At 37.7% G+C, this 12,208-nt stretch overlaps 1 protein-coding gene across 5 annotated transcripts in view; it reads left to right on the top strand.

Moving 5' to 3' along the window:
- Nucleotides 1-4,830, top strand: part of ASB13 (ankyrin repeat and SOCS box containing 13) — a 30,574-nt gene extending 25,744 nt beyond the window's left edge. For 4 of the 5 annotated variants that reach the window (XM_075208565.1, XM_075208561.1, XM_075208564.1 and 1 more), the window contains exons 3-6: nucleotides 226-376; nucleotides 1,278-1,412; nucleotides 2,466-2,657; nucleotides 3,926-4,830. In XM_075208565.1, coding sequence (XP_075064666.1) covers nucleotides 226-376; nucleotides 1,278-1,412; nucleotides 2,466-2,657; nucleotides 3,926-4,053 — 606 coding nt within the window. In that variant the 3' untranslated portion in view covers nucleotides 4,054-4,830. The remainder of the gene's footprint in view (nucleotides 1-225; nucleotides 377-1,277; nucleotides 1,413-2,465; nucleotides 2,658-3,925) is intronic. The other variant, XM_075208563.1, reaches the window with a different exon arrangement.
- The last annotated feature ends 7,378 nt before the right edge of the window (nucleotides 4,831-12,208 follow it).

Genomic DNA, 12,208 nt, shown 5'->3' with positions numbered 1-12,208 from the left:
ACACATTGGCTGATAGCAGTTAATAGCTGATCACATGTATTGACATGCCATTAATAACCTGATGGATTTTGATTGGATCATTTTCTTGCACCTTGCCCATTTATAGCATTAAATAAATTGTTAGACGTTTGGCTATTCCCATTTCTCTTTATAATTTTTGAAATAATACCAATTAAGCAAATAGGAGACAGTTTCTTTATTTTAACTTCAATGTATGTTATATAGGTGGATGCCAGAAATATTGATAGTAGTACACCTCTCTGTGATGCCTCTGCTGCAGGGAGTCTGGAATGTGTTAAACTGCTTTTGGAGTATGGTGCTAAAGTGAACCCTCCACTTTTCACTGCATCCCCTCTTCATGAAGCATGCATGAGTGGTGAGTAACTTTACAGACTTTTCTTAATGGTATTATCATCAATACTTTTCATTTACTTAGGGGATGTCACATGAGGGTGTATCTTAAATAAATACATTGTTTAATTTCTGCATATTCTTGCCCATTATAATCTGTGTGGATTCCTGGTTCCAGCCACACAGTTAACACACATACTGTTATTATTTAGCTACAAAACTGTGGTTTTATGAAGCTTGTGTGACTAGCCTATGGCAGGGTTATACTATAGGGTGGTGTCACATAAGTGCATTTGAATGCTGCTCTTTTACCTCTAAAAATCATTCATATGGGCTCAATCGCTTCATTGGTGACAGGTTGCAGTGAAGGGGGAGCACTTCTATCCTGTCACTGAAAAGGAGTTTAGAAAACATTTTATGAAGTATCTTCAAAGCTTAATCGCTCTTGTATGACAGTGGAGGCATGTTCACTTCATCATGTCACCACTGTAGCGAAGGAACGCTCATGAAGACAGCTTTTCTAGCTGAAGTCACGCAAATCAAGCTCTCTCCTATGGCTCCACTCTCAGTGAGCAGCCAGGCAGGCAAATGTAGGAACTAGCTGTTCATTTTAAAGAACTAGGGACCTGATACAGCCAGGCCATAACTTTGTAGGGTCATTGGCCCAGTTCCTGGTATTGCATGACCCTACAAGCTTGCTTAACAATTATTACAGTGACCAACATTTTTACTTTACTGTGATTATTCACAGAGCTTTTTATTTCTCCCTATACATTATGATAAAATATATAGTAATGGATTATTGAATATCAGTGACATGTTTGTGAAATTATTGTCCCTTTCTGGAGAATCTGTTTTGAATAATAGTGAGTAAAACATAGTTTTGATTGTGATGTTTTCTTGATAATGTGAAACTTGTTTTTCAGGTAAACCTGAGTGTGTGAAGCTTTTAATTGACGTTGGGGCAAATCTAGAAGCTCATGATTGTCATTTCGGAACTCCTTTGCATGTGGCTTGTGCAAGGGAGCACTTAGAGTGTGCCAAAGTTTTACTCATTGCAGGTATGCGGTGGCCTTTACAGTTTACATCAGTATCTTAAGATGCATAGCGACACATGGGCTTGCACCATTTCATTCCATTTTTATAAATCACATACCAAAAATTACTCTTAATGACATTTAGGAAAGGCTACACATATAATGTGCTTGTGTGCTGAAGAGGGTACATCCTATAACTACCAAATGGCCTAAGCTTTAGTTTGTTTGTTTTTTAAATTCTATAGAGATAGCATAAGGTATAACCCATTTATTATCTGCTGTGTACACATGTCCAAGGACCAAGTTCCCATCCTCATAATCGCTGTATGCAGTGTTCAAATCAAGTGCCTATACTTCCACATTTGTATAATGATATTCTGTGGTGTCTCAATCATGACTTTAACAGGGATTTCCTTAAGTGAGAGTAGACAAAGAGAACTGAATGGACCTGTCCCAGGTCTCTCCTGCCTCTCAACACGAATGGATTCTATGGAACTTTGTTGTAACAGTGACTGGCATGATTTAAAATGATTTAAACAAATGTGGGGAGGAGAAACATTACTTTGATTTTTGGCCTGTGTCACACCTTACATAGAGGGGGAGATTCATTTCAGCGCAAAGTTTCTCAGGAACGTCCACAGAGACACATTGCGCCAATGTTATGGCAGGATCTCTGCTCATAGAGGTGCACAGAAAAATTAGCGGAGATTCCTACTGTAATGGTTGGCAATGTGCACAGCGGACATCACGGTGATGTCTGCGCGCCACATCAACAGCAATTTGAATCTCCCCCATACTGCATGCAGTTCATATTTTTGTACAGAGATCTAACCACTTAACTTTCTGGAATTCACTAATTTTCTCAAAGTAAGTGTTATGAAGAATGAAGGGATAGTGTAAAAATACTCACAGGCATTAGTGGGTTAAGGAGAAATACCCGAGCTGTGAGCTAATCTAGTTCTAGGCTGATAGAGGTTAATAGGCTTTGATGTATTGTTCAAAATGGTTTATTAAAATGTGTATTTTGAAATAAGTCATGTGCATCAAGCTTAAGTTTGTTTACTTATTTTCTATAAGGAGCTAATGTGAATGCAGCAAAGCTTCACGAAACAGCTCTGCACCATGCTGCCAAGGTGAGGAACAAGGATCTCATTGAGATGCTAGTGGAATTTGGAGGAAATGTGTACGCTAGGGACAACCGTGAAAAAAGACCCTCAGATTATACTTGGCAACACAGTCCTACTGCTAAATGCTTTGAATACTATGAAAGTAAGTTCTCTCATGTACATGAAAAAAGTATGTTTTATGCAAACTATTATGCTATAGTAATATTTACTCTATAAATATATGGTACTATAAATTATAATATTTTTGTTGCTGTATGCAAGACAATAATTTTACATAACAAGCCTTTGAAAAATACCTTGTTTACATACATGAAATGACAGGACACCCTTGATGGAGTGATGTTATGAAACCTGCATTGGTCTTCCCGATCACTACAGCCTCTCTATTTGTGGTCCACTTACATCCTCCAGAACATGTATACAGAGTATCCAACATGAAAATCATCAGTGCCTTTGTTATCTTTTTGCTTTATCTTCAGTGGATACATAGGCAATTGATTCCATAGAGCGTGGATATGTGAATTAGTCAGATAAACCCCATAATTATTCTGTAGCAGCTACCACTGTGGTTCCTTAAAGTAGTTTTTGGAGTTTTGAGTGCTATAACATTCTGTATCTTGTTATATGCCCAGGTGCTCCCACCTTTACACTAACTTGCAAAAGTGAAATTTTATTTTGGGGGAAAAGATTATTAAAATGAGTTAATGCATACTTGCCTACTCTCCTGGAGTTTCCGTGAGGCTCCCGAATTTCAGGGAGTCCTCTCGGAAGAGTAGGCAACCTCCTGGACACTTGTGGATAAGGGGCTTAATGACATGATCGTGCCATAAAGCATCTACCCCACTATTCATTGCCGTGCCTTTCAGCCTTTTAATAGTAGGGGATGGAACTATGGTGTCATCACGCTCCCCCCGCCCCTACATTTGTCACATGACCTGTCCTCCGGAGTTTTAAAAGTTGGCAAGTATAAGGTAAAGGGGTAGAGAGAATGCATATCCAGAAGTGCTCCCCTTTAAAAGACCTGTTTTTCCAACATCTCAGAGTTGCTAGAGATCAGGCGCACTCACTAAAGAAGCATTTCTGGTCTGTCGTTTTTACAGCTCATAAATTACCCTTATTGACTCGAGGTAAAAAAAAAAACATAATCATGTTATAGACGTACGTTATTTCATTTGTGAAAGCTAACACGCTTTCATTTACATTGCTTAACATATTTGTTTCTATCTTTTGGTGGATTATAATACTTGTCATATAAAGTTTGGTTATAAGCAGTTTAAGTATTTTTGTAAAACAAACACACATACATTTTCAAAGCAATGACCGTTAATTCTATAGCATGGGTGGAGCTTTGCTGTATGGAATATTGTATTATCTGAAGTTCACCTTTTTTTAATTTGTCTTCACTTCCAGAAATGCCCAAGACATTATCTCAGCTCTGCAGACTCAATCTCAGAAAAACACTTGGTCAAGGAACAGTGGAAAAGGTTTACAAATTAAATATTCCGCAAAGACTTAAAGACTATCTTGCTTATAACTAAATCAATTAAACCCAAACGCACATCATCCTTAAACAGTTATGGTACATGTAGTGAACAACCCTCTGCATACATGTACATACAATCTATAATGAATGAACAGAATTTCTGTATAGGCTCATAGTTGAAGACATTCATACATTAATCCAATAGCGATTTTTCATATGCTATGAAGACCTCAGATGTTATGTACATTTTAAAATGCATGATGGAAGCATTCATTAATTAATGGGTGTAAATTATTTGCAAAATTTTATCTTCAGTTTATTTTTAATTTATACACTTTTATTTTTGTAAAATGTTTAAATTATTGGGAGCTAACATTATGTATTCCACTTCTAGGGACTAAATCACTTGATGAGCACAAGTAATTAGCCTCTTACAATATAAATATGATTAAGTAAACACAAAAAACACAAACTTAATGAGGGAAAAAAAGAGATTTGTTTGCACAGGTCACCCTACAAAACAGGTAGAATCTTGCGGGCTCTCTTTCCTTCAGGAGGAGCTCATATAAGGTGCTGCAGCCGTCTAATCAGCTGTTATAAGCACCCATTCACACATTCAGTGGAGAACACTTCTAGAAGAGCTGTGAGGAGGGAAATCTGTTTTGAATTATGGAGATACTGCTGGATCCCTGCCATTCTGCCCTCCCTGCATAATAACTTGGCTTTGAGCTCACAGCAAGATGTGCAATGGAATACCCATAGAGGATGTTAGTGTTGTTGTGTTCACCCAGTAGTTCTGCTCATAGCAAATAAAAAAAATGTATGTAAGATATATGTCTTGTTGTGTAAAATGTATTTATTCTATTGGGAAAATGTTTTTACACCATAAACTAATTTTTATTATGTAGTAAAAATATAATGTAGTGTTTATAAGTGAGATAATACACACCCTACTTTAAATTATACGGGTATTGGAGGCCACCAGGGTCATTTCATGTCAATTCAACCAGGGTTGTCCACCACCCATCTCAGATTTCTACGAAAATTTTTTAGTTTAAGAGTATGTCAAAACAACTATTTCTGCCAAATATCTCGACTGTCTGACAATTAGTTGATTATATATTGATTTTTCAATTTATTAAATAATTTACTAATCGCAGCTTCTTTATCCAGTTTATTTGAAGTATTATGGGTGTCTATTAAGGAATCGACACAAAATTTGGACCCCTAAGGTATCTCTTCCTCCCGAATCCAAAAATCCAAACTAAATTACTTTATCTGCCTCATGTTTTGCGTTACGGCAAAAACGCACAATTTTCGAATATCATTAAAAACGCTAGATTCAATTGACATATAGGGGGGTATTCAATTGTTAGCGTTAACGAAAAAAAACGAGCGCTCAAAAAATATTACCGTTTATACGGTAATATTGCGTGCGAAAAGCGTTAATACTGTAGTTTACTCGCGGAATTTCAGCTCGCCGCTTGGAGCAGCGAGCTGAAATTCCGCGAGTAATTACCGTATTAACGCTAAGATTTTTTGAGCGCTCGTTTTTTTTCGTTAACGCTAACAATTGAATACCCCCCTAGGGATCCCATTTTTTGGGGGTGTTTAAAAAAGGTATAAATTACTACCACAAAAAAAATCAGCCGGGTACTCTGTTTCATAGTGGAGAAAAAAAATAATGAAGTTGGTGCTCGATTACTGCTGTACAGCATACATAATTTACACATAGTTAAAAACTATACCAAAAAAGTGAACTAAACTGAGGCAATGGGATAAAACTCCCATACAAGGAAATGAAACAAACAGAAACTGATGGGAAGGAGATTCCCTTCAGAGAGACCAAAACTGAAACTTTTCAGAGAAAGAGAGAGGGAGACACAGAAAGAGCCAATCATGGCAGCTGCTCATTTGGTAGTCTTTTACATACGGACTGCCATATTACTATTTACTCAAAAATCATTGGATTACATAGCTGGGACCACTCTACAGATGAAGAAAAAGAACTTTTGATTCTGAGAACTGAAGTTTCAAATGCAGTAACCAATGATCCTGAAACCTCAGTCTGCTATCATGAAAAGCTTCTGCTGCTAAGATATGAAGAATTTCAGAAAACATGCTGTAATCCTTTTATGTCTCACAAAAAAGGAGCCAGAAAAAGCTTAAGTTATGTCACTGAAGTGGACCAAAGAACAGGGTAACTGTCAGCTTGTTGTATATTTTAGGCAAGATGGTTGTGACACTTCAAACTGTGTGAGCTTGTGCGTTATTAGCGATACCCATGACCATGAAGCTATAACTGTGCATGCCTTCATTACGGTAGCTATGAAACACTTAGCGATATTATTGTCAAAATTGTAGTATGTGAATTTAGTGATGTGCTAGTGCACAATATAAAAACTGCAAAAACGTTTTTAATTTTATGCTTCAATAAGGATGACTTCAACATTCAAGCAGAATGACATTTTTTGCCACATCTCATGGTAAGAGTCCATGTGATGGCATTGGAGGGACAGTTAACATCTAGCCACACGCACCAGTCTGCAAGCAGTGGAAACCCATCACATCTTGACGCTTTGGACCTGGGCAAATGAAAATGTACATGGCATATAGTTTTTTCACGTGTCTCAAAATGAAATACAAGACTGCGAAACCAAGCTGCATAGCCATCTAGAAACAGCAAACACTGTGGCAGGAACACTTTCTCATCACAGATTTCAACCTATTAGTAATGATGAGCTACACATATATTGTGTCGGGCGCCGCCGGTATCCCAGACGGGCGCCTCGCTGATCAGTGCATCTGGTTGCCTAGCAACCAGACGCGTCACTTCCTCCCCGCTCGGCCGCCCGGCTACAAGTGTAGAAAGCGTTCCCGTTGCTAGGCAACGGGGCGCTGCATTAAGGAAGCGCTACGGCGCTAGTATTATGACATCGCTGCGGCGCTGAGGCTTATTGGCTACCAGAAGTATTTAAGCCTCTCTTGGTCCCACCTCCAGTGCCAGAGTTTCAGGTCCATTCCTGTCCTCCAGCGTTTCCCTCAGTGTTCCTGTTATTGCTTGTGAAGATACCGGGAATATCTGGCCCAGTGCTACCCAGTACCTTCTAGGATTCGTATGGTCACTCAGGCAAAATGCAGTTATAAAAATACAACAGTATATTTATTGTCATACAAATCACACTACAATATTATGTACACACAGTAAATAAATGCCAGGCAGATTTACCACATCATCTGTCCCTTACCCCAATAACTTAAGGAGATATAGTCACCTGCTGTCCAGACTTCATGACCCATGGATCCCTCTCAGCTGCATATATAGATTTGAGTTAGAAAACGACAATTCAAAACTCCATCTTGCACCTTCCTGAATGAAATCCAAGCATCACCACCCTCCCCCCTGGAGTTGTTCCTTATATATCACAGGTCTAATTTCCACAGTCTTTCCCCTCCCTGGGCAAACCCCTGCGTCTATTCTACTTAACCATTGGTCAGTGCTGGACTAGGGGAGGGGGGTTGGACAGGGGAGTGAAGATGAGCTGTCCTTTCAGAGAACCTCCCCTGTTAGATGGCCTGTCTGGACTAGCCTGGTGAGAACAATGGACACTAATTAGTTTTCCTACTCTGGCACATGGCAGCCTGATCCCTACCCATAATCCCTCTGGCTTCACTTTAAAGACAATGAATAGCAACCTTACTTCAAGTTATCAATATACAATAAACAATATACATATGTACACTGAACTACAATGTCCCCTTAGCCACATGTTATTGGACAATGCAGTTATAGTCTGGTGAGCTGGGGAAACAAAAGAAGGCTATAAAAAGTATTTGCTATAATTCACATTATGTGAGAAATGAGACATGCTCACAGGGTTATCAAACTCATTTCGTCACATTGCTCGTCTTCTGACCTTTTGCCTGTCTCCTGATTTTGCCGTATTGCCTGTGACCCTTGTGACCCGGATTGCCTTGACTACCCCTTTGGATCTCCCTTTGTACCGCGCTGCCAGAACGCTACCGACCCGGCTTGACTCACCACCCCTTCGGATTCTCCTTGTGTACCTGCCTAGTCTGCACCGTTACCGAACCGGCCTGTCTGACAATTCCTCTCGTGCTTCGCTATCTGACTCGTGGAAGGACCGCGACCTGCGTGTTTCCTGCAGCTAACTCCATACCTCCTTGCAGGGGTCCCTCTTTGCGGGCACGTTAGACTCCGCACCTTCCTTCAAGTAGTGCCAACGATAGCAGGTACGCTATACTCAGTCGTGACATATCGATTGTCATCAGACGACATAAAGACAGGAGGAACCAAATTTAGTGTCACTATGACCACAGTCACAAAAAATGTGGACAAAAGTGATCTGCAACCTGGAACATACATAGCAGCAGTGTATTATAACATCTGGTACATTGGGTATATCATTCAATGTAATGAGGAGGAACAAGGGGCCTGATTCATTAAGGATCTTAACTTGAGAAACCTCTTATTTCAGTCTCCTGGACAAAACCATGTTACAATGCAAGGGGTGGAAATTAGTATTCTGTTTTGCACATAAGTTAAATACTGACTGTTTTTTCATGTAGCACACAAATAAAAACTTTAAATTTCAGTTTACAAATAAGCTATCAAGTATTTGTGTGCTACATGAAAAAACAGTCAGTATTTAATTTATGTGCAAAAAAGAATACTAATTTCCACCCCTTGCATTGTAACATGGTTTTGTCCAGGAGACTGAAATAAGAAGTTTCTCAAGTTAAGATCCTTAATGAATCAGGCCCAAGATGTGCTGATACACTTAATGAAACCAATCAACAAATGTGCTGTACTGGCCTTCAAGAGATAAGTGTTTTGTTCCTTTTATTCACGTCCTCTGTGTACTGGAAGGCAGTATACACTTTCTGCTGACACTTTAAGGAAAATTACAGACCCTTACAAGTTCCAAACAAGGGAAAAATACTGAGATTGTTGACTCAACTTCAGTTAAGGGCTTAAGTTATGTTAAAGGTTTTAAATTTCATGATTTTTTGTGTTAATTATGTATGCGGTACAACAGTGATCGAACATCAGCATCAACTTCATTATTTTTTTTCTCCACTGTGAAACAGAGTACCCTGCTGATTATTTTGTGGTAGTAATATACACCTTTTTTAAACACCCCCAAAAAATGGGATCCCTAATGTCAAATGTAAAGTGTTCTTAGCTATATAATCCAATGGTTTTTGAGTAAATAGTAATATGGCAGTCTGTATGTAAAAGACTACCAAATGAGCAGCTGCCATGATTGACTCTTTCTGTGTCTCCCTCTCTCTTTCTCTGGAAAGTTTCAGTTTTGGTCTCTCTGAAGAGAATCCCCTTCCCATCAGTTTCTGTTTGTTTCATTTCCTGTATGGGAGGTTTATCCCATTGCCTCAGTTTAGTTCACTTTTTTGGTATGGTTTTTAACAATGTGTAAATTATGTATGCTGTACAGCAGTAATCGAGCACCAACTTCATTATTTTTTTTCTCCACTATGAAACACGAGTACCCGGCTTATTTTTTTTTGTGGTAGTAATTTATACCTTTTTTCAATTGAATCTAGCGTTTTTTAATGATATTCGAAAATCGTGCGTTTTTGCCGTAACGCAAACCATCAGGCAGATAAAGTAATTTGGTTTGGATTTTTGGATTCGGGAGGAAGAGATACCTTAAGGGTCCAAATTATGTGTCGATTCCTTAATAAACACCCGTAATACTTCAAATAAACTGGATAAAGAAGCTGCAATGAGTAAATTATTTAATAAATTGAAAAATCAATATATAATCAACTAATTGTCAGACAGTCGAGATATTTGGCAGAAATAGTTGTTTTGACATCCTCTTAAACTAAAATATTTTCAAAAAAATCTGAGACGAGTGGTGGACAAATCATGTTTTTTTGGGTGATCTGATGTGAAATGACCCACCAATGAGTTACGTGACCATATAGAAGCACAAGCTGTAGGTTGAGTGCTTTTATACAGGTTACAGAAACTAAGATGACTTCTAATATCTGTAATCAATTACAGTGAGGGTGCATTATTCTTTCTAATATAAAAGTTTTCCTAACGAACACTGCCGTGATGACATCAGAACTCGGCAATGATAAGCAATGACATCAGAACTCCCTGTTTACACATAAATAAACACACATACAGTATCTATTGAGGCTGTATACATGCAGAAATGATGGCTTTTTAAATTCTACTTGGTAGAGTCGTAGAGTCGAGGGGTAGTAGCTATGCTAAAATTTATTTTGACCTTTTTGAAAACGATTTAAAAAAAAAAATCTCATTAGAAGTTCTTATGTTGATCATAACTTAACAAAGTCTGAAAGACAAGGAGTACAACGATTTGGTAAAGACACCTCCATTGGTGTAACGGGAGCTAATAAGGAGGGGGAAGTTGTATTGGTACAGAGAGAAGAGAAAATTGAAAGGAAGCAAATAGGATTTTAGATGATAAGTTAACATATAGAAAGTTACCTAATGATCCAAGTGACCTAATTATATCTCTATAAATTCATAAATTTGCAACCTTATGTGGTAGCAATGAGGTTATTTATTCATGTAACAAAAATAACTATGTCTGGGTAACGGTAGACATTCAAGCATTGTACACATCTGTTCGTTCAGGGTGAGAAATTATCAACCAATAAGAGGAGTTTTTGGTGGAAAGAATTTATTTTCGCTCATAAAAATAGTATTTCAACAATGATTTTTTTAGATTTAGTTTTGGGAGTTAATATGTTTGATAAAATATAAACTAATACATTTTGAAGAAGGTGGATCTTTCGAATAGTTGTCATATGAAAAAAATTAAAAATTGATGTTCTCTATTCACAAATAGACTAAGAAAATACTGCAATAATTATGGTACATTTATAAAACAGTCTTCATTTTTAAAACAAAGATTTCTATACAGAGGATATGAAAATTATTCAAATTGTATGTAAATAGAAACACTTTATTACAATGTAAAAATAAGAACAATGTGCAGCAAAGGTGAAGAATGCCAACTTCAACCGGAATTCCTAAGTAATGACTTTAGGAAGATTAAACTGGTCCTTTGGAAACACTGGAACATCTTGTTATGGCATCCTGTTCTAGGGCAACATATACCTCCTGAGCCTCATGTAATCTATAGGACAGTGAATCATTTAAAATATATAATAGCTCCTAGACTTTTGATTATTGATGTTAATAATACTGCTCTCTTAAATAATGTTGTTTAATCAATAATGATTGTCCTTATAAATAATATGTGGCTCCCCTTATGTCCTAAATGGCAATATAGCTCCAACTGCATCAGAAGGAGGTGTAAAAAAATAAAGGCCATATTTCTGATGATTTGGCACAGGGATTTGCAAACCACGCGTTCATGAATCCATGATTTGTATAATTGTCATTTGAAAAATAGGGATATCGGTTTCAAAACATGAGGTTTTATGTGCATCTAGTGCTTTAGTAAATCTCATGTTTTAAAACTGCACATAAAACCTCCAAAAAATGTGCAGTTTTGCCAAACTGCACTTCAGTAAATGACCTCACTGATCTACGCAAGTTTGTGCAAAGTTCAAGCCCTATTGCGGTGTGGAGTTGGTCATGGGCAACTTTGCTGATGAGGTGCACTAGTGTGACTACTCTATACTTAACTAAGAACATCTGAACTCCCCTCTGCCTGCCTAAACTGCTGCTTCTCCACAACTCTGCCTATCTTACTCTATAAACCTAGGTGACCCAGTGACAATCTTCATGCTTTTGCACTGCATAGTGGCCATTCTGTGCTTATTAAATGACCTCTTATGTGTTTAAAATTGATACTGTATTGCTTTGCTCTTTCAATATGCCACACTTTATTCACCCTTTAGTATATATTTAACACTACATGAAAAATGGAATTTAGAGTAATTGAAATGACAGAAAATTATGTTCTATTTTTTAATCTTGACAATAGATGGCACTGCTGAACAAGGCACATGTCATTATCACTGTGCACAAATGTGACTAGTTACTCTGCTACTATCCCTAATCTGAAGCAGATATACTGCAGCTTTATGAAGTTTGATAATTAGGGTCTTTAACCTGTATGTTTATTCTATATCAAGCTGGACATATTTTAACAGACTAACGCTATAATTCTTCACGCCTTTACCAAATGTTAACACTAATCCACTGTTACAATTTT

The sequence above is a fragment of the Mixophyes fleayi genome, chromosome 4, assembly GCF_038048845.1.
Source record: "Mixophyes fleayi isolate aMixFle1 chromosome 4, aMixFle1.hap1, whole genome shotgun sequence".
NCBI classification, from domain to species: Eukaryota; Metazoa; Chordata; class Amphibia; order Anura; family Limnodynastidae; genus Mixophyes; species Mixophyes fleayi.
This window is presented reverse-complemented; position numbering and strand designations above follow the sequence as displayed.